Source organism: Raphanus sativus, chromosome 2 (assembly GCF_000801105.2).
Source record: "Raphanus sativus cultivar WK10039 chromosome 2, ASM80110v3, whole genome shotgun sequence".
Lineage (NCBI taxonomy): Eukaryota > Viridiplantae > Streptophyta > Magnoliopsida > Brassicales > Brassicaceae > Raphanus > Raphanus sativus.
The window spans coordinates 33921105-33944670 of NC_079512.1; the positions used below are offsets into that span (position 1 = coordinate 33921105).

At 30.3% G+C, this 23566-nt stretch overlaps 2 protein-coding genes and 1 long non-coding RNA gene across 3 annotated transcripts; all 3 read left to right on the forward strand.

The window, feature by feature from the left end:
- The first annotated feature begins 2650 nt into the window (after positions 1-2650).
- Positions 2651-4246, forward strand: LOC130508040 (uncharacterized). Its single transcript, XR_008942723.1, has 4 exons — positions 2651-3260; positions 3343-3423; positions 3712-3779; positions 3869-4246. It is a non-coding gene; the product is annotated as an uncharacterized LOC130508040 (long non-coding RNA).
- A 3296-nt stretch (positions 4247-7542) lies between these two features.
- LOC108817849 (CASP-like protein 2C1) lies at positions 7543-9773 on the forward strand. Its single transcript, XM_018590670.2, has 3 exons — positions 7543-7875; positions 8342-8462; positions 8558-9773. The coding sequence occupies exons 1-3, from the start codon at positions 7724-7726 to the stop codon at positions 8807-8809; spliced, it is 525 nt and encodes a 174-aa protein (XP_018446172.1). The 5' UTR covers positions 7543-7723; the 3' UTR covers positions 8810-9773.
- A 5591-nt stretch (positions 9774-15364) lies between these two features.
- Positions 15365-17475, forward strand: LOC108842028 (AAA-ATPase At4g25835). The gene has a single exon (XM_018614828.2). The coding sequence runs from the start codon at positions 15681-15683 to the stop codon at positions 17202-17204; it is 1524 nt and encodes a 507-aa protein (XP_018470330.1). The 5' UTR covers positions 15365-15680; the 3' UTR covers positions 17205-17475.
- The last annotated feature ends 6091 nt before the right edge of the window (positions 17476-23566 follow it).

Consider the following 23566-nt stretch of genomic DNA (forward strand, 5'->3'; position numbering starts at 1 on the left):
TACACAATAATTTTGAAAGTTGTGAGATTCCGCATGTCATCAAACAACCCAGGTGAACTGCAACATTGGTTCGCTAGATTAATTTCTGGGATAAAAGTTACTACATACCTTGTTTTTGTGTGGCAAACATAGGTTATAGACTTTATAGTTTGATAACGTGTCATTGAAACAAATATTTTACTTATGTTATTTATGCAAATTTAGCGTTGACTAACAATATAAAACATTTGCTTTTCTCTCTTTTATTAAGGATAATTTGGAAGGAAAAAGATCAAAGAAGCCTAAAATATATATATTTTTATTTGTGATTTTGTGATGAAAGATTAAACTATATAATTATTTTTAATATCCAAGATCTTTCAATTTATATAAGCTCAGTTGCATTTTCCGAATCACATTTGTCCAAACTCGTAATTTTCCGATCATTTTGGGTCAATTTTTTATATATTTATCTAAATATCATTCTTTTTTTTTCCGTCGATAATTATAATATTAAAGATAAAATGGCCCAAATCCATGACATACAAATAGCCAAGCCCAAAAGCAACAGCCCAAACAAAAGAACAGAAAGTCCGTAGGCCCAACAGAGAAAACCCTAGCAGCTAAGGCGCCGCTTCCGCATGCGCTGTTACTACGAGTCCCTAACCTTCCCGGAGCCCCACGGTTCCCTCTCTTCTTCACCGTAAGACAATCTCGACTCAGATGCTAAATAAATCGGAAAGATACCATCACTGACGCCAGATCTCCTCCACCTCTTTTCATCTCCATCACTGAAAAGAAATCTTAGTGTGAAAAAACAGCTTCGTAAACCGTCGGGGAGCCTCTCTACTCCTCCAACTACATAACCAAAACCCACACCATAAAACTCGTCATCTGCTCTTCTAAACTTCTCGGAGAACAACAATCGACCACAGTCGAAATCTCATCCGACTCGAAAAATCATCCCCCAACAGATCGAGAAACACCAAGCGAAGAAAGAAAAATACAAAGAAGAAAAAAACCAAAGACGCCGTCAACCGAAAGATATGGTGACGCGGGAGCTTAAGCCGACCGCCCTCCTTAAACGAAACAGGAGGCGCGACGGAAACTAGAGCCGACCGGTCAACGGAAAAACGAAGCACCAACGGAAGCAAAAGAAAAGCAAAACGGAATGACTACTATACAACCAATAATAAATCCCGACCGACAGCGTGGCTGAAGGAACCCACCGCCGTCGGCGAAAAAAAAATTTCCAATCTACTTTCTCTCTCTCTAAGTTTTCTTTTCAACTTACTTCAGTTTTTATCTAAATATCATTCTATTTCCTTTATATTTTAGACGAACTCAGTTTTAAAGTTAATTCATATTTAGAACATTTGAAGTTGAAATTTATAATACAACAATAACAATTAGCTAATAGACATTTTAATTTATTGATACTGAAAACTGATCCAAACAATAAATAAACCAAGTTAAGATAGGTTTAGATGGTTGAATCAATGGTTCAAGATTCCTCGTAATATTAGAATTGGTAATCCAAATCTAAATCAGATCCGAAATACTAAATTTGAATCCATCCAATCTATAACTTTTATCGTGTATTGAATAAGAGGAAATTAGATATTCAATCCTGATTGGATAGTATCTAATATCGTAAGTTAGTATGAACATATTCGAAGTTAATCTGAACATATTCAAATTATATAAGATGTTATCATAAAATATATTTATTTATTTTAATTTCTAATATATTGTATATTTTTATTATGTTGTTTTGGTAAATTTTTAAAAATAATTTATTTTTAGATATTTGTGTTAGTTTAAATACAAATATGTTAGTTTGTGTACATACATATATTCAATTAAATAAAAAAAAATAAAGCTGTTATATTATATATTTAGAATATTCAATACTCCGAAAATATTCGAATCCGAAGCTTACCGAACTATATGATGAATACCTAAACAGATAGTAAACTCATAAATCGAAATATACAAAAATCTGAAATATGTAACACGAATCCAAACATGTATCGGAAAACTCAGATGGTATATTAAATTGTTAGTTTCTATTGTAATTACAATCTGGCTTGTGCTAAACAACCTCATGTAGAACCACTCGTGACGATTTATCTCTATGTCCATTAGAGACGTAGTGGGCCGTGTATACAAATTGAAACGGTTCGTTCACCCATCTTTTTTTACCAAGAGGTTTCAGGCCTATCACCGTGATCAGAGCAGTACTCCTCTCCAGCAGCTTTTCGTTTTCAGCTCTAGTTTCAAATTTTATTTAATTTCCACTAAAATGTAAGCCAAAATATTATGATTAAAACACGTGATTAAGAAATTCATGACATTTTTTTCAGTTTGATGTTGATTTTTGTTCAATCCAGAAAATTCTGAATGTACAGGATCGAGTACTACTTTTCACAAGATATGACAAAACTCACCCACTAATCATTATTAAGAGAGAGGAAAAGAACTCGAGATTCTTGGCTAACTTAAACGACAGAAAATTAATTAGAAATCCTTTACGGATCAAATTCTTTAGAAGAAGTTAGGTCATCAAACATTAATGCGAGTTGAGACGCGCAACTGTATTTTACTCAATGCTCATGCAACTATACTAGTGATCTACAAATTGCCGCGTGCATATCTATATATATAAAGTTGCCTTCTCTGGCAGCTCCTGCGTCCACGTCAGCAAGGAAGAAGGGGCTTTTTTGGACACGTGTCTTCTCCTTTTTACGTGATTTCTGTGTAATTATTGTTTTAATTTTTTTGGCTACTAATGCTTTTTGCTTTTTTGGGCTCTTCGATGGCCCATCTCCTTCTAGGGTTTCTGGTTGTTGCGACCAAGGACTAGCTCCTCTTCCCAATCTCTTCGTCTCCTAGAAACTCAGATCATCACCTCTGTAACGTCATCCGTTTCTTGCTTCGATCTCATCATTTACTGCTTACCCACTATTGATTCCACTCTCTCTAAATTATATATCATCATTATCATCAAGAGAAGCCGCCTAAGACTCTTCACTATAAAATGGTACCTTCTCAGCGATGAATCGACAGTTGTACGAAAATTCTGTTCCCGCGCTTAGTGGGGCATTACACAGAGAGACAACAAATTCCGGCTCTCTGATGCCCTGTCTCTATTCGATTCACCGCTGGTACAGCATTTGAAGACCTAACGGATTCTGCTAAGCTGATACCAACTGAGACGTTTCGATTCCGCAGCTACAACAATCTATTGGCACTGGCAAACACCAATAAACAACTACCAGGTATGTTTTGGATCTTCTATATCTGACTGCTCAACAAGTCGTCACCGTATTATTCACCCCATTGGACTGGTAAACTTGCAAGATATACCTGGCCAGTTAACTCTATCGTCAATGATGGAACACACGGTTCACATCGTTTCATGCTTACACTACGTATAGAAAGGTACTTTGTGTAGATGGAATTCAATTGTAAATGTTTGTTTTTGACTGTATATCTGAACTTAGACTTTATGGATATTAATAAAATTGAATCTACACAGGAACGTGAATGTATGTGTTAGCATGTTTGATCGTTGGTGGTGAGTTACCTGGAATTAATTTTACTCCACTGCCCTGATTTAAAAAATTTCTATTATATCTTATAGTCGGTTATGAATTCTCTGACTTGTGATGTGTATCTTGTGTGCTCAAAGAGACGTACCATCATTTCAACTAACTTTCCTTTACACAGGTATTCCTTAATGCAACCTCTGGAAACCACATGTGCTTGGACACTGCGGGAAAAGAGCACTATGCAAAGTAAGGAACTCACCTAGACATATTAGACATACATTTTGTTCACGCTGATTCTTTTGAATTAACTCAACATTTTTTCCTGCAAAATTAAGCCTCTGTTTAGGTTGTTTGGAGTGGCTTAAAGCAGACAGCCTCTTCATCAAAGCTGATTCATGCTTAAAAGATAGAACCCCTCACTGTTTATGAGTTAACCAATATGTCCTCACAGCTGATCCTCAGGTGATAGAAAGAGTTATATAAAATATAACTTCCTACCTCTAGGAGTTGCACAGTCGAATGTCCACTCTGCTGCTACTTAATATTTTTAAAAGTTTTTGTGAATTGTATAGAGTCTTGCATCTTATTTATTTCCTTTTGCTTTTAGGTTCTTCTACTTATCTTTTCCTCGGCCTCACTACGAAAACTATAGCCTTGACAGTTGTAAATAATATTTGCCTTTCATGCAGCTCATTATCTGTTGTTGTTGTAAAGTAACCTTGGTATCTCACCGGTATACGCTTTCCCACAACATCATGATTAGAACCTAAAAACTTATCTCAATCAATTTCCAAATTCGGTGCTGCATAAACAAATATATAAAAAAAAAAGAAGAAGATCAACTCACAGTATTTTAAGGTTTGGAATATGTGTTAAGGTTGCTGGTAGTGGGCCAGTGAGCTGATTGCTCTTTAAGTTCATAATGTGTCCACAAGTTGGAAGGTCCAGAAAAATGTACGAGAAAACAAAACTAACAAAACTGGAACGTGAAATAAATAAACACAGAATTTTATGCATCTTACAAATACAAAGTGTCCAGCTGCGTGAGTTTAGAGACTGAGAAGGGTATGGCTCCATATAACAGATTATCAGAGGAACCCCTGAACAATGGATCATTTAAATCTCATATGTAAAAACATTAAACATTAAAGATAAAAAAAAAGAACATTAAAGATATGTTTTATAAGTAAGGTTACAGATAAATAAAAGAAGAACAATCTCTAATCTCATCTGAAATAAGACCGTTTAAAATCATCTCAGAAGTAAATATGCGAAACCAAAGTCGACAAGCTAACTTGACAAATGCCAAGGACGGCCACAGTTATATAAACATCAGGTTCTTACAACATTATTACCTTTCATGTTTCTCATCTTGATCTCCGCCGTCTTTTATGCAAGAAAAAATAAGTATTGAGTAGGATTAAATCACACATGAAATTTAATAAAACTCACTTCTACCTACATTCTATGATGCAACAAGTGGATACGTTATAACTGTTATGAATTCGAGGGGTGTATTCAACTAAGAGTTTCAATTGATTTGTATTAAAATAACAAATCCACTGTTATTCAAACGTGGATTTTAAAAACCACTTTAAAATCTAGTGTTATTGAATTTGTCATTTTATAAAACACTTTGAAATTCACTGTTATTGAACAAAATTTAATTTAGAGATTTTAGAGTACTTTAAGTGTTTCTAGAGTGTTTGAGGGGAGTTACTTAGTTATAAAAATAAAAATCCAAATCCCATTGTTTTAGATGAGATTCTAGAGTGTTTTAACAAAAATCATCTAAATATCTGTAATTTATTGAAATCATCTAAAACTTCATTAAAAATTCAAATCACTACAAATGTTAAATTGAATATATCCCCTGTAATTTTACATGTTTGAGACCGAATCGTTTGTTCCAAAGTTAAATAATAGTGTTATGTAATTTGAGAATGTCTCAAAGCTTATAAGAAAATATTATGATAAACAAAAATGACTACATAATACAAATATGCGGATATTTTACAAGGCATGCACATCATCTGGGCAATCTATGACATACACATCAATGGATAAGCTAAATTACAATTTAGGTAAATTATCTAATAAATAATTTGAAATCTATGCTTATAAAGTTATTCTATCCTTTTCCTCCTGCTACAACACTTTGTCTCTTTTAGAATGCTATGTCAGCATCTGTTTTTACACAAGAAATTGTCAGGTTTAAGATTATTTTTTAGGCTAGATTTATTATTTCATGTGACATGATAATGGCTGTAAAATGATGAAATAATTTTTCAAAACTTTGGGTTTCAGTTACATAACTAAATGTTTTTGTATTAGAACCATTGCATTTACACATGTTTTCCTTTTAAAAGTTATATATTCTAATGAGAAATATTATACTAATGTATAATTTTCCACATTAGATGTGATATCAGGATGGATAAACCCAGTAATTCGACCTTTTATATACAACAATAGTTATATTTAAGTGAGAGCACTATAATTGTAAATTAGTATCTAAGTTAAAACTAAAATAGTTTAATAATATATGCTGAGTTGATTTTGAGAACAAAGAGGCTAATGAAAAATTAGTCAAAAGCTATAAAAATAGAATTAACAAAAATAATTATTTAATGAATATACATAAAATAGTTCAATAATATAAAAGTTCCAATAATAATAGAAAACTTCTGTAAAAAAGGATAAAATCTACTTTTGATAACTTTTTGGTTTCATAAAGTTAAAAACATTAACAAGAAAATAATTGAAAATCCCAACACAAATTAACATGTAATCAGAACAAAAATTGCAAAAATAAATAGTTGTCAAAATATAATATGATATAATAAATAACAATAAATATAAACACAAAGTAAATTATTAAATTCTAAATAAACGTAATTCCTTACAAAAACATTAATATACTGATCCCATAAAAAAATTTAAACATAAATTTAATATTGATATAATAGTAAAAAAATATGTTGGTACAGTATAAAAAGAAATGCAAAATAATAAATTGACAAAAAATATAAATATAAAGAAAAATAGATGACCTAAAATAAAACAAATATATTAAAAACCTAACCTGTAAAAAACAAAACATAACCATAATAAATTATTTTAACAATCACATTAAAAACCTCACTTAATTAAATTAAGGATGAATATTTTACCTACATAATATAAAAATATTGTTAAAAACATAAACAAATATTAAAATACTTAATTAAAACAGATAAAACAAATAAAACTTGAGAAACACAACTGAGAAAGCGTTTGGTGTGTAGAAATGGAACTATATCTAACACAAAAAACTTACAATATAAACAGTTAGACTTCAGATCAGATGTCAAAAAATGTAACTTCCAAATCAAACATTATACTACATATTAACCGAAATCCGCCCATAGCGATATAAGCTGTCCCATATATAGGGAAATTCATCTATGATTCAGATAATTACAATTTATAAAGAGGTTTTTTATGTTCTAATTTTCAGATTTATTTACGGTATATACAGTGTTTTATTTTTATTTTAATTTTCAAACAAAATATATAAATTTTTTTCCCATTTCCTAATATGTTCTATTGTCTGAATTAGCTTTTACCAAAAATCAAATAAGAAGAATATATGAACAAAAATTCATTAACATTTAAATTCAGATTAATCTATAAACTAAAATTTCAAATGTCGTTTCTTCTATATAGTGTTTATATAGTACTTAACAATATAAGTATATTCTCTAAACAAAATATCAATTTTACTTTATATTTAAATTTCAACTAAACTAACTTGGTACGACTATTGACTTTTTATTCTACTTTTATTAAATCGATTAGTCACAACCAATTATGCTATTCCACTTTAAGTAAGCAATTTCAACATATTTTTATTTTTATAATATATTTTATTTACTAAGACCATAAAATGAATTACAAATTTATGTAAAAATAAAATATACAAACCCGGCGCGTAGCGCCGGAATACCACTAGTACAATATATAGTACAAGTTTTATATATCCTGCCAAATCCTCAGTTCCAAATCATTTTATGTTATATATAATATACATTTACAAGTTTTTTGTTTCTGTCTTTATTCTCACAATTAGATTACAAAACGAGGAATAACCAAAACAGAGGGCAGCTTATAAGAGAACTGGATATCCCTCTTGGAAGGAGAGAAAAGAGATGGTGAGGTTGAGAGAAACAGAAGTGATCCTGAGACTCTGTATCGTCTTTCTTCTTATACTCACTTCTATTCTGATTGGTTTGGATTCTCAGACCAAAGATATTGCTTATATCCACAAGAAAGTCACTTTCAGATACTTGTTTGCTCTGGAGTAAGTCCATTTTCCTTTATATTATCAATTATATAGATTTATATGTATAATTAACAATCAATATCTCCATAAAAGATTAATATCAAGAGTTTATTTCTAGAAAATCTGCAAATTAAACCAGCACTGACAACATTTCATATGTACTACTATTAAAACTCACCCGAAAACATGATGGGTCTTTATACCCATTACAGTATTTATCAGATTTAAGTTTATATGTGCGCTGACAAGAAGAATTTTTTCAAAGTTAGTGGAAGAAGCATCTTGTTATTTTTTTCTACTAAATCTGCGTGGCAGTGTGCCTTTTTGTACTGTGATGAGGACTGCTACTTTCACTTTTTTTTTGTATAACAAATGTTCTTAGTACATTCTCCTTTTTTTTTGCCAAAATCATTCTCCTCTTACAAAAAGCTATAAGTTATCTTATTATCATATGTTTGTGTGTTGTTTATGATTTCTAATTCAGGGTTGAGTTGTACATAAATGCTGTGGTTGCTGCATATAATATCGTTCAGTTAGGATTTGGTTGGTACGGTGTTGCACAAAAAAACTCCAATTCTAAATGGCTCTCTTACCTCTTGGATCAGGTATACATACTAACTCTTTTGATTTATAGTATCTTTAATTATGCTATATGCGTGTGTGTGTGTACGCGCATGATATTAGTTTCGAAATGAAATAGACGGCGGTGTACGTGGTGTTCGCCGGGGCATCTGCGGCGGCACAACACTCATTGCTTGTGGTGACTGGTTCGAAGGAGCTTCAGTGGATGAAGTGGTGCTACAAGTTCACAAGGTTCTGCTTTCAGATCGGAAGTGCAATTATCTTAAACTACATCGCAGCGGTGCTCATGATCATCCTCTCCTTCATCTCCTCCTTCAGTCTCTTCCGCCTCTATTCCCCTAAACGTTATTTTCAGTTTAAGTCCTCTTAATTATTTACTAGGTTAAATCCTTTTCTTGATCTAAAATAATGTTGATTAATGCGAAGAATATGATTATTGTTCGTCTCTAAATTATAATTCTGTATCTTTAAGTAAATGCAAAATTTACTTACATAAATATCGTTAGTCCTGCCACTCAAATAACCTCTCTCTAGAAAAGCTCTGTCTTCTCTCCTTGCCTCCGATCAAAATATCTGTTGTCTGACCGACGTTGGTTGGCTCTCTTAGCAACGGCGTCGGTCGGATCTTGTTTATTTCTTTGCTCTGTTTCCTTTTTAGTTTGTTTATATCCTTTTGATCAAGCTTTGCTTTTAAAAATTTCAATTCTAGATCTGGATCGATTCCGTGAGAGTGGTTCTTTGGGTTGTGGTTTGGTTGCATCCATTCTGAGACCTCGCTTCATTGCTATTGTTGATTATCCTTGGCTTTAGGTCATCGGATCTGAGATCTAGGGTTTCTTGGTCTGCTCCGCCTCTTTCTCCATGTTAATCCTCTCTAGTTTCGCCGGTGTTATTGTCAGCGCTGTTGGTGAAGAAAACGGGTTCAGGAGGAACGCTCATCCTTGAATCGTTGCAACGGTTCGGTTATCTCGTTTGCCGGTTTCTTCTTCTGTTACAGAGGATCTCCGGCTTCTTTCTTTGGATGTGGAGCTTATGCTCTTTGATCATCTCGTCGTTTGGAAGTCGTCAGGTAAAAGAAAGGTCTTCTCTGAGACTTCCTTGGAGTTCCAGTTCGGTTTGGCTCAGGGCTCCTATTGTGGGTTAGTGTGGGTTGGAGCATTAATAAGAGTCTTGCGTTTGGTCTCCATCAATAATTACGACTTGGGAAGGTGGTGTTCCTTCATGTCCTCCTTATCCCGTTTGTTCTTAGCCTTTTAGTTGCTGTTTGTGGTTAGATCTGAACTGTATTTTTAAAGTATTAGCTTGTATGACTGTTTATAGTTTCTGGGGACTTGTTCTTTGTCCGCCTGCTTAGTCTCTAGGGAAGTTTCTGTATTCCGCTAGCTGTTGTCTCCGGGGGCTTTGTAGGCTCGCTGGCTTTGTTATTCTACCTTGTAATGTTGTTATGAATCAATGAATTTCACCGAGGAAAAAAAAAAAAATATATCGTTAGTCCATTGCCTGAGAAAATAGGTGTGTACGTAGTAGTCTATTTCTCTATTTACTGGAACTGGGGCCTATTGTGGTCCTTGGATTATTGATATATATATATATATATATATACTAGGGCCTAAACACGAACTTACTGGACTTGAGGCCAGAGGTGGACCTGATAAAGATCCCAACATCTATATATTTCATGTATAAGATTTTAAATTAGATTTTGCATTAGAAAAATGGTAGATTATCAATTATGAATTTCATTGGCAAAACAAAATATGAATACATCCTGGATACATGAGGAATGCGAAGAGAGTTTTTTTTTTGTCCACGTTTCCTTTCCAATTTGAAATTATGATTATTTAGTGGGGGTTATTGGATCATGTACTTTAATGGATTTATAAATCTTTCCTGCAGTTTGAAATCCTTGGTAAATCCAATGATTTTAAAATCAGACAATTAATTTTAAAACAAATCAGATGAACTTCAAAATCAAATCAATGGATTATCGTAAATCAACCAAATGAATTTGTAGTAGTTTTAGTTTGTGATAAAGTTAATAAATATAAAATATATCTTTTTCATTTTTTTCTTTTATGTTCTCAAATTCTGGTTTTGGTTACAAGAAGTCAAGAACTTTTTCATCATTATTATTTTTTTCATCATCAAATTTTTTTTTCTTTGGGTTATTTGTAAAAATGTAATTAAAAATATTATTTTTAAACTAGAAAATATGATATTAATAATAGTGATTATAGAATCTAGAACATGCAAGTTGGTTTGGGGAAACTTGAGTGGTGATTATAGAATGAAGAAAACTAATAATACAAATCCAACCAAATAACAAGGTTTAATTCAATATTTGTTTCTTTGTATTTTGGTCTTAAAAATATTTATAAATCCATTAAAATCCAATTTCAAATCAAATCCTTAAACAAATCACTGCTATTGAATAACACATGATTTTGAAATCTATTTTAAAATTATAGAACCAATAACACTGAATTTGACTTGATTTTTAAATTTATTTTAAAATCATAAAATCAATAACACTAGATTTACATATGAATTTTAAAATCATAGAACCAATAACACTGAAATTATGATTATTTAGAATAATATCGTTTGCTTCCTAAAGATTGTGCAACAAACCAATGATTCAAAGTTCTCAAACTATCTGTCATATCTTTTCACAATTATAATTTATAATCCAAAATTAATTGAAATTATTAGGCACCACCTAATATAATATGCAACTAATTTCAACATTATTGTGTTACCCCAAACACACAAAATTGCAAAGATAAAAACGTCTTTCGTTTTAAAGCTATTACTATAATGAACACTAGATTTTGACCCGCCCTTAAAGAGGGCGGGTATATTTTTTTTTGGAAAATTATTTTATATAATAAAAATTATGATTTTTTATAAATTATATATTTAACTTTTTATGAAATTTATCTTAAATTTACTTATATGACTTATTTTTTATTTTTAATATGACTAAATTTTAGAAGACTCTAAATAATTCTAACACATAATATGATTTTATTTATTTAAACCGAAGTTAAACTTATTTTACACTGCTTTTTTAATTTAAATAAAATATTTTATCTTCAACACTTTTGTATTGAAATTTTCATTTGTGCGTTTCAAAACATTTTCTATAATTTTATTAAGTTTAGTCTATGTGATTTAGTTTTTATTTTAAATGAAACTATTTTCTAAAGTAGTTGAGATAATTGAGACTTGTATTATGATTTTGTTTATTTAATCATTTTTTATTTCAACTTGATTTTATTTTAAAGTTTCATTTAATAAATAATTTCAAATAATTAATAATGTGAAAGATTTTTTGGAAAGGTATGGTGCAAACATTTAGGAAATAAAATTTTCAAAAATGCTAAGAACTGCATTATATTAAATAATCTTTAATGTAATTGCAAAATAATGACTTTTGATTGGTTGCAAATAATGCTGGAAAAAAGGTACATGCAATTTTTGTAGTTACTTAGAAATTTCAGGGGCAGATTCATAAATAGTCGTTTGCTTTAATAGTATATATATATATATATATATATATAACTTATATATTTATTTATTTATTTAAGGACCACTTGGTATCATATATAAGAATATATCTATCTATAATTTGAAAGTACGGAATCGTTTTTTTTTTGATAAAATTATTAACCCATTTGTTAGCTCACAATATAAATAAAAAATGTATTTGTAAGACCCGTTTGTATTTGATACATAAGTTGCTGACAAAAAAAAGAAAAAACAAATCTACTCATTAATTATAGATTCATTTTAGAAAGTCAAATTTATTTTAAAATTTTAAATATTGATTTTTAAATAATTTAAAATTTATGTAAAATTATAATTTAAGCGTATATATTTAGTAAATATATGTAATATTGATTTAGAAAATAATTATTTCTATGATCTTATAATATGTGTCAATATTATGAGTAGTGGTAATATTTTTTAAAATAGTTTGTTTAAAGTTTATAATTTATTTATTAAATGTGATCTTTGTATTTTAAAAAAAAAATTAAAATAAACATTTATGTGGTTATTTAAATGATAATTCCAACATATATAAATATTTAAAATATTGAAATTTTCTTCACGTAGTTTTTAATTATAAATTAATTTCATATGATAAAATAATTTTAAGTTTGGAAAATAGATCAAAATAATTATACAACAAACAAATCAATCCTAAAACTAAGGGCTAGTTAAAATATGAGATTATATTGTTATTTAAGAAAGCTTAAAACTAAATATTGTTGAATTAAATATATTTCTTTAGGATTAGTAGATTTGGTTAAAAATTTAATATATTGTTGGATTAAATAGATTTCTTTAGGATTTCTTTAGGACTGTTTTGTTGCCGATTTTGAGTATGGAATTTATAATAATAGATCACGGTGGAAAATTTGGAGAATTTGTATGATAATATTTGCCGTGTTTGATTTGTTATTTATATAGTTGTAATTGCTGGTAAATTTCTGAAATCACAAAAATATAAAAAAATTAAGTTACATTTGGAAATGTATTTTAGGTATATACCTTATTGTAGATCTTTTAAGTTACAACCATATATTATTTATAATTTTCGATGATTTAAGTTGCTAAATTTAGTTGGATATTATACCAATGTTTATTTAGATTAATATATAATTTAAAAAAAAATCATCTGAAAAAGATATGTCAATGTAGTTGAGATTTTGTGACAGTGTTTGTTTAGATTAATATATTTAAAAAAAAACCTTTTGAAAAAAGATTTGCATTTGAAAAGCACGGAATAACTACAATATTAAATACATTTTCAATGAAACCATGAATATATATAAAATAGTGTATATTGTATTCACTATTTAGTACAACACTTATCTTTTTAATGAATATATAGTAGTGATACTATGTAAACAGCATGATTTTTTTTTCAACAGTTTACATAGGCTATGAGAAATATAAAGGAGATATGGAGAAAACCGCAATGAGATGAAGAGAAGAACCAGTGTGGGAGCTGAATGAATTCCACATATGCATCACTTTCACTTGTACCCTTCATTCAGTTTTGAAAGGATGAACAACACATAACATTCTGATTTCGAGATTGGAATCCATATTTTTTATCTCACGGTATAAAGATTTTAGATTTCGAATATATTTTCCGTGTATCATTAGCTATATATACATACTACTTGTAGCTGGCTAATTATTCGGATGAAAAAAACATTAATATCTGTCAATAATAGGTATATTCTAGGGATATACGATATGAGATATCTATTTAGTTAGAACAATATATTATTTTTGTTCAATTTAGATAAGAGGTAAAATTTTAGTTAGGATTTTTTCCCATTATGATTCCGTATAATATGAGATGCAGTTTTTAATTTGTTAATATTGTTATCTAATAAACTGACGTGACTTGATAATTTTTTTTTTTGAGGAATGCTAAATTTATTATGTAAATTCAAAACAATAAATAAAGTCATTGATATAAAAAACCTAGTTGGTTAAAAAAAAAAAAAAACCTAGTTGGTTTTAGGGTTCATCTGCATAAGGTTGTTTGTTTAGTGTTGAATCCGTGCAACTATAACTCTGGCAATTATCTAAACATTTACAGTTTGATGGAAACTAATGATATTTGAGTGAAGCTCCTGTTTTTTTTGCTTACGTAATGTTTATGATACAGAGAAAGATGGTTATTGATGTTGTAAAGTTAATTTCATTATATATTTAATAATAGCCACAAGATAGGATAAATATATATATGTATAGACTAATAACGTTTTCTATAACGTAACCATTTCCGAAAAGAGTGGACAAAATAAAGGAAACAGATACACTCACGATTTCTTAAAAAAATAAAACAAACATTTAATCAAAAGCATATGTTAAATATATTCAATGGCATTGCTTTGTAAATAATTTTGAAATAGAAGGGCACCTCAAAAAAGGGCCTTCTGTTTTAATAGTATTGATTGGACCCAAAAAAAACTCACCACACTCAAAACAATCCAATAGGCAGCTTGTGAAAGACAAAGTTCAAAAAAAAAACTTGTAAAAGATTTTTGTATCCTTTTCTTTTCATTTATTAGAACATTGACCCAAAATAAATATATTAGAAGTAAATGAAAATAAGAAAATAAATATATAGAAAATAATAATTTTTTTATTAAAATTTTATATCTATTAAAATAATTTATTTAAATATGTTATTTAAATATTATTACGTATTGAAATAATAAATATTTCTATTTAATGTGTTTTGTGTAATATAATTGCAAAAATTAACGATTTATATTTTAAATATTAATAATAAAAAGGTTGTATTTAATAATATAGTAATATAATAATATAATTATAATATTTAACGTGAAATTGTTGTTACAGTTGGAGAAGAAAAAAATTATGTATTAAAACTACTCTAAAATAATATGATTTAACATTTAAAATAGTATTATGGATTAGAAATTATCTACATAAAATTTTATTAATATTATTTAAAATTTAACAAATAATAAAATTACCACAACCTACAAATAGTCATATATTCATTAAGAAAGTCCTTAATTTCAATTAAAAGTCGTAATATCAAAATAATATTTATTTCCTTTTTATTCTATCAAAGCATATATTTCCTCTATAATGTTTCCATGTAATAGGAGTTTGACCAATATCTTTGTGTATTTATAATTTACGATTCTTTTTCCTTTGGCTACCGAATAAGATATTAACCCAAACTTTGGTCTTCTTTCTTTTGTTTGATCCAAAACTTATTTTGCTCGTTTTGTCTCCTTTTAATTTCTTTATAAGTCTTTAAAAAAAGTTTCCCAAAAAAGAGAGTAAGAATTTTGTTGTCAACACAAAAAAGAAAGGGAAACTATCCAATTTTGTTATAAATGGAGATAAAACTGTTCTCTTCTCTATGACACATCCAGCTGCAGCAGCATCACAAGCTTAAGCTTCCTTCTCTGAAAATTCTCCAGGAAAAACTAGAAACTCGTTGTTCAAGAAAACTCTGTACAAAATCTCAAATCAGTTCATTGACTCGACAAATCAATCAAATCTGAAATCTCCCTCGTTTCTCAAAAAACCCACATTTTTAATATTTTCTTCTCTCGCTTTATTTTTTTAATTTAGCCGTAAAGTTGTCACCTTTTCAACTAAAAGCTCTCTGTTTTCTTTGATAAAAAAAGCTCTCTGTTTTCTCTTCTCTCTCTTTCTCTCTCTCAAAGACGATGAAAGAATACTGGACCTCTCTAGCTTCCCTTCTCGGCGTCTTAGCCTTCTGCCAGACCCTCATGAACACCGTACTCCCACCGGAGCTCCGTTACGCCTCCCTCAAACTCATCAACCGATTCTTCCAACTCTTCTCCTCCTTCTCCTACTTCGACATAACGGAGATCGACGGCGTCAACACCAACGAGCTCTACAATGCCGTCAACCTCTACCTCACCTCCTCCGCCTCCTCCTCATCCGTCTCCTCCAACCGCCTCAGCCTCACCCGCGCCGTCAACTCCTCCTCCACCACCTTCGGCCTCTCCACCAACGACTCCATCGCCGACACCTTCAACTCCGCCACCGTCCTCTGGGAACACGTCGTCACGCCGCGGCAAACCCAAGCCTTCGCCTGGCGGCCAATGCCGGAGGAGAAGCGCGGCTTCACGCTCCGGATCAAGAAGAAAGACAAGAGCCTGATCCTGAACTCTTACCTGGACCACATCGTGGAGAGAGCAGAGGAGATTCGCCGGAGGAATCAAGATCGGCTTCTTTACACGAACTCGCGAGCCGCCGGGGGGATGGACTCGAGAGGTCTCCCTTGGGAGTCTGTTCCTTTCAAGCATCCCAGCACGTTCGATACTCTCGCTATGGATCCGGAGAGGAAGAGAGAGATCATGGAGGATCTCAGAGACTTCGCCGAGTGTCAGTCTTTTTACCGGAGAACCGGCCGGGCTTGGAAAAGAGGTTATCTGCTCTACGGTCCGCCCGGAACCGGGAAATCGAGCATGATCGCGGCCATGGCTAACTACCTCGGTTACGACATTTACGATCTCGAGCTCGCGGAGGTGAAGAGTAACTCGGAGCTGAGGAAGCTGTTGATGAAGACGAGCTCCAAGTCGATTATTGTGATCGAGGATATCGATTGCTCGATTAATTTAACGAACCGGGGAAAGAAATGTAATGAACCGGAGATGGCGTTAACCGGGTCCGGTTTAGGAGATGAGTGTGGTAACGGGAGGAGCACGATAACGTTGTCGGGTTTGTTGAACTTCACTGATGGGCTTTGGTCTTGTTGTGGAAGCGAGAGGATCTTTGTGTTCACGACCAATCATATCGAGAAGCTTGACCCTGCGTTGCTGAGAAGCGGGAGGATGGATATGCATGTGTACATGAGCTACTGTACGTTTCCTTCGCTGAAGATCTTGCTGAGGAATTACTTGGGGTACGAGGAAGGGGATCTGAGCGACGTCGTTCTGAAGGAGTTGGAGGGAGTGGTGGAGAAGGCGGAGATCACGCCTGCTGATGTAAGCGAGGTTTTGATTAAGAATCGGAGGGATAAAGAGAGAGCTGTGAGGGAGCTGTTGGAGGATTTGGGAATAAGGGCGGAGAGGAATGAGGAGGAGGGGAAGTTAAGGGGTCGAAATGGGAGCTTGACGGTGGCTGATGACGTGGAAGAACAGGAGAAGAGGGCTTTGGACAGTCCTTGTGCAGGAGAAGAAGAGGTGATTGAGGACAGTATTTGCAAGATTAATGAAGATTAAAGTGTTTTAAATGTTTCATTGTTCTTAGGTTTTTCAAACATTCTATGTTTACACAATGTGAAAGTTGTGTTCTTTTTCTCTTTTTTTCGGTAGTCAACTTTTGGAAGTGAGCTAAAGTGAAAGAAGAGAGTAAAAGAGCTATAGAGTTAGTTGAAAAGAGCCAATGGGTGTTGAAGATTTTGTATGTGGGGATTAGAAAATGCGAAGAGCATCATTGGATAAACCATTGGCATATGATATGGCGTTATTACTATAGTATTGTTATGAACTATCGTTGTTGTTTTGTCAAGTAGTATGTAGTAGTTATCATATACTATTATTTGGTGTGGGAGTTTGTACCTAATCTGTTTACTCTAGTTGATTAAGAATCCCAAGATTAATTAATCTAAATATGTCAGTGCAAACTTGTTTTGAGATTGGATATGGTAGGCTACTAGGTCAATCACAGATGGTCCTATTTTTTCTTCTAAGGAAACTGTATTCAAATCCGGTCTTGGTTGGACTTTGGATTTGAATTTTGTTTTCTAGTTTTTACTTTTGTTGATTTTTTTGTCTATTAGGGACAACAGGACCAATCGTCTCTGGAGTATGTCTAAAAGACCAAGATTTAAACTCGATGCATTTAGTGGCTTGGGATGATACTTAGCTACTATTAAAATTCTTAACCCAAAATAACATCAAATTAAGTTTTATCGAATGGGTTTGTAAACTGATCACACCTTTGGAGTAAATGAACAATTATAAGTTATTACATAGTGGAAGATGTTATGATATATAACCACGTGACCATCCATCCATTTATTATCAGTGACATCAGTGAGTCAAGCTCTACTTCACTTCAATTCCAAACATGTTCTTCATATTTACTCCATGTCGTTTTAGTGGATAGACACCTATTTTTGTTATGATGTGTCCAATGTGAATATTGACTGCAGAAGATAAAGATATTGACTACATGCAGAATTGAAAGATTTTGAATAAGCATATTCTCATTGCAATGTACTTAACTCGCTACTGTAGGCTATGTAATGATATCAATTCATTTTATTTGTATTTCTTTCGGGGAACTGATTTCCATGATCACTAATTCGAGAGAGCGAGAGAGAGATCTATTTTTGCATAAAAAACTTGAAGATTGATCTTCAAGTCTCTCAGTATCTAGTTTCATATCCGTGGTTGATTGGCTAAAAAAACTAGAGTTCCAATTTTCATTTTCTCCTAAGTTTAATAGTCAATTCACCACTAACGATTGGTTTATTTTAGAGAAGAGTGTATTGTGGCAAAACTTAATAATGTCTTTGTTGTAAAAGTCGTTGCACAAAAAAAAAATCTGTCATAAAAGAAAAAGAAAAATGTAGTTTAAAATAGTACTTTCCCCGTTTCAGAAAAAAATATATTTTAAAAAAAATATTTCAAAAAATACATTTTTTTATTTTTAATGTATTATTTAATGAAATTTTATAAACTTAAAAAAATTAATGATGTTTATTAGATTTATATTCGTTAAAAGTCGATCTCCTTTACACAAGAGCGAAGAACACAAGAGCAAGTCTATCTTATTTACATTTAGAGATTGAGGCTCTTATTCGGTCAATGGAATGTATGAGAAATTTAAAACAGTATAATGTTAATTTTGCAATAGATTGTTCGCAGTTAGTGAAGATGGTTTTGGAATCAGATGAATGGACAGCCTTTACAAGTTATTTGGAAGACATAAAAAGTTTGAGGAGAAATTTTACTTCTTCGGAGGTTGTCTATGTACCCAGGACGAAGAATACAAATGCAATGTAAGAAAGCAATCGTCTTACGTCATTTACATGGATACGAATCTTCCAGTTTAATTCACAGAGTCAATATGAATCTGTAATGTTACTGACAAAAAAAAAAGTTATGGAAATTTTTTATTCACAAAAAATGCATTTACAGTCAAATTCTAATGTATTTTCTTAATATATGTGAAAAGTTTATAATATGTATCTTTTTGAAATGTAAGTAATATTGAATTATTGGTTGTTCAAAAAAAAAGTAATATTGAATTATTGAATGTCTATTATCGGGATATTCATGTTATATCAATGCTGTTTAGTATTTACTTAAATAATTCATTATTAAAGATTACTCCATTGCAAAATCATACACTCAATTTTCACAAATCATCAAGTAATGTATTGTCATTTCTTCTGAATAAGTCTACTATCCAGGTGGTTACCTTATGGAATCATACATGGTCAATTAACTAATATTTTTCTCTGTCTTTGGTTATTAGTATTTTTAACCTGGTTCAACTTATACCTAATTCATCCTCCATTAAACTGAATTAGATTAAGGAGTAAGAAAAAAATAGATCACTGTCAAAAGGGTTCTCCCATTGGATAAGGCCAATGTCTGAAGATCAGTGCCCTGTCAATGTCAAAGTACAAAACACAAGACGGGTTGTTTAGCCTTAAAGCCAAACATTTGATTGTTGACACGTTGATTTTTGGATTTTCTTAGCATTGTGGAATACTAGACTCATCCATATGAAAATATGTCAGAATGTGGTGTCACTTTTTCATATTACTTAATTTAAGAAACAAAGTATATGCTTTTCTGCTAATTAACTGATTGACCAAACAGATTGGATCTATCCATCGACTATATTAATTAAATTGTGAGTATATTGCTCATAGATAATAAAATCATATTGTGAACATGCTATTCTATGATAGGGATAGATTTGGATGTCTCTAGTCGCATTACCACAAACATAACGAGAGTTGAAGTTCTAAAAGAGACAAACTAATAAAGTCTAATGTCATGAAATAATAATTGTGTACATGAAAATACCTAAAAAGAGTATATATTTTCAATATATATATATGCCTTTTTGGGATTTGGTGAGAAATAAAATGAAGATTTGATTTAGAAGTGAGTTGGAGCTGATGCATGTTCACTAGGCTTTTGTCGGAAAAGCTGAGAAAACTACAAGACTTCTTAAGCCAATTTAAATTTTATTTGATGTGTTTTAACAAAGACATCTTAAAATCTTAAATTGTCCAAGCACATATTTACCCAAACGAAAACGGTAGTTTAACGTTTGATGGCAAGATTAAAATCGAAAAAGCCTTTGCGCTAGACCATGTAAAACTAGTTAAACCATGATTGATAATTTATACAAGTGTAATATAAACTAGAACTAAAATCACTTCATACAAATTACTTGATACAGAATCAAACATGCCCTGAATCATACATCGATTCAAATACCAAAAAGGTATATACATTACATTCCACGATATTTGTATTAACCATATACTGTAGTTTTAAAAATGGCAAATTCTATTGCTCAAAGCTCATGAACCGTTATCATTCCAAACCTCCAAATTATGAGTTACAGCCCATGACTAATGAAGCCCAGTAAAAAAGATTCGGACCGTGTGTGAGCATGAATGTAATAGTGGTACCAGATCCAAGACTGGATAAGTCCTAGTCCTATACGGACAAGTTCTAGTCTATCTGCTAAAAGACTTTCAAAGCAATGAGGATTACATCTCTTCGAGGGTTCAGAAAAGTAAGACCACGAGACTTCAGGGCAACGTTATCCTCAAGCTAAAGATACTTGACTTGTTTGATTTGATTTTTTTTATAACCATGGTGTGATCTTCAAGGTTTTTAGGCCTAATGACTAATCACCACGACACCCACAAAATCTGTATTTTCTACCACTGCTCTGGATGTCAAGAGGGAATCGAACCCATGACGGTACTCACAGCTGTGAACTATTACCATTAGATTAAGATCACTTGGTTTCGATTTAAGTGATTTAGTAAATTATAAAAAGAAAAAAATATTTAGAGGTCGATTTGATTCTTTTATGATTGAAAGCCCCGAATCCTGTGATTGGGACGACCGTCCATACCTAAATTGACTTAAAGACGACAGGTTATTATTGGGTAATTTACTTTATATTATATGGTTTGATTTTTTTTTTTGCAACTAAATGGTTTGATATTAATACTCAAATATCTTTAAAATTCTTATCTATCTATACTATTATTTGCGAAGTAATTTTTCGCGACGAAGCTCTCACGTTAAAAGTTAGAGTGGTTAATATCAATATTACCCTTAATGAATAAAATATATAATTAAGGTAAAAATAAAAACGAAAATTACTTTATTTAATTATATAATTGATTAAAATTAGTAATAGTAAGATTTATCCAAAATCTAAAAATATTTTAAAATATAAATATAATTCCTATATGTATGTTGTGTTGTTATCTGAATTTTTTTAAAATAAAGTTGAAAACATAAAGTATATAACTAAATATAATTAAATGATATTATTAATTTTATATATAATTAATTATATAATTAAAAACGATTTTTATTAATAATATTAGAATTTTTAAATATGATGATTCTTATATATTGTGTTGTTATCTTAAAATTTATTTTTTCAATTATAAAAGATATAAAATAACATATAAACTATTTATAATTGAATATTAACCAACTAAAACCATTTTGTATAAATATATTTTTCTAAGATATTTCTATATAATTAAAAACAAATTTATATTAATCAGATTAATTTTTAATAAAATAAGATAACTTATATATTGTGTTGCTATCTTGAAATTATTATTTTTGTTATAAAGTTAAAAATAAGATATATAACAATTTATTTATATCTTACTATTATATATGAATTTATTATATAGTTAAAACAAATTTATATTAATAATATTAATTATTTTAAAAAATAAGATAATTCTTATGTATTGTGTTGTTATCTTAAAATAATTATTTCTATTATAAAAGTTAAAAATTAATATATTAAACAATCTATCTATCTAAACTATTATTTGAGAAGTGAATTTGCTTATTTGTGATGCTATTCATAATTATACATTTACTCATATTTTTTGCTTAATTATTAATATTAATTAATAAATAATTTTAGTGATTTAACCGATAATTGGTCATTATCTTAAAAATAATTAAAATATGCTAAAGATAATATCATAACTAAACTTATACATATAATTTAGTAATATTAAAATATTACATATATGTTTATAATTACCCATAAATAATTATAAACTTAGATAAAATTACTTATGTATACTATTATTATATGTTTAAAATCACTTATAATAATACAAATATCAAAAGCATTGATACAATAATAATTTATTACTATATTAATAATAAATACATATAATAATTTATTATTATATGTTTAAAATCATTGTGATAATTTCCGAGAAAATTAGGGGAAGATTCAAAATTATTTATACTATTATTTACAAAATAATTTGTTCGCTCTCACGTTTAAATTTAAAACGTTAAATTTTTTATTATTCTTAATAAATAATTAGGGTATATTTTTAATATATATTTACCCATAAATAAAAAAAATCATCGTATTCATCATTATCTAAAAGATTCTATATTATATTATTTAAAATATTTTACATCATATATTTTAAAAATAAATATAATGTATGTATATATGGATATTTTATTAAAATAAAAAAATATTGAATATAAAAATTAATATTTAGTTAATTATTAAATATTTCAAAAGCATGAGAATAATTTTCAATAAGGTTTTTAATTTATAGTAGATTTGTTTATAATTTTTTTTTAAACTATTAAGTCCGCAGGTGCGGGTAAAACATCTAGTTTTCAAATATTTGATATCGTTAGACATTACCAAAAGCAAGCATTACACTGCATGTCTATTTTTTTGTTAAAGGATTTATTACACTGCATGTCACTTACAGAAATACAGATCATCGTAGATGTATCGCAAATTCTGTCACAGATTTAATATGAGGAACATACGTGATTATGTTGCATGCAGTAATATTTTTTGCTTCCAGTAATCTTATAGGGTTGCTTGTTTTAGTATCTGAAGTTTTATTTTTTTGTAAAAGGGCATTTACTATTAAAAGTTTCATGTTAGTTTTTTGTGATATCGTTTCTAAGCGATTGATGACAAGATGAGTGGTAACGTAGATAACTGATGATTAAAGAAGACGCAAAGTTTGGCGTTTCTTTAGAGTTTTGGTTTTGAGCCCTCACATGTGCGTATGAACCGTCCAACATCAAAGTAACTAACGTGCGCTTCGTATCAAAGTTAACACAGAATTGACCAAATATCATATTTCGAGTACACATCCATCTATTCCCATACATATATACGAGTCCATGTGACTTGGATACATGAACCATGATATATAGTATAGAGTTAAAGTGGTACCTTGACCGTGTAAAAGAAAGAGTCGTTGAAGTATTAAGCAATAGTATCTATTGTACAAAGTCAAAAAACACTCAATACATACTTACAATATACATCAACAACTAATAAAATA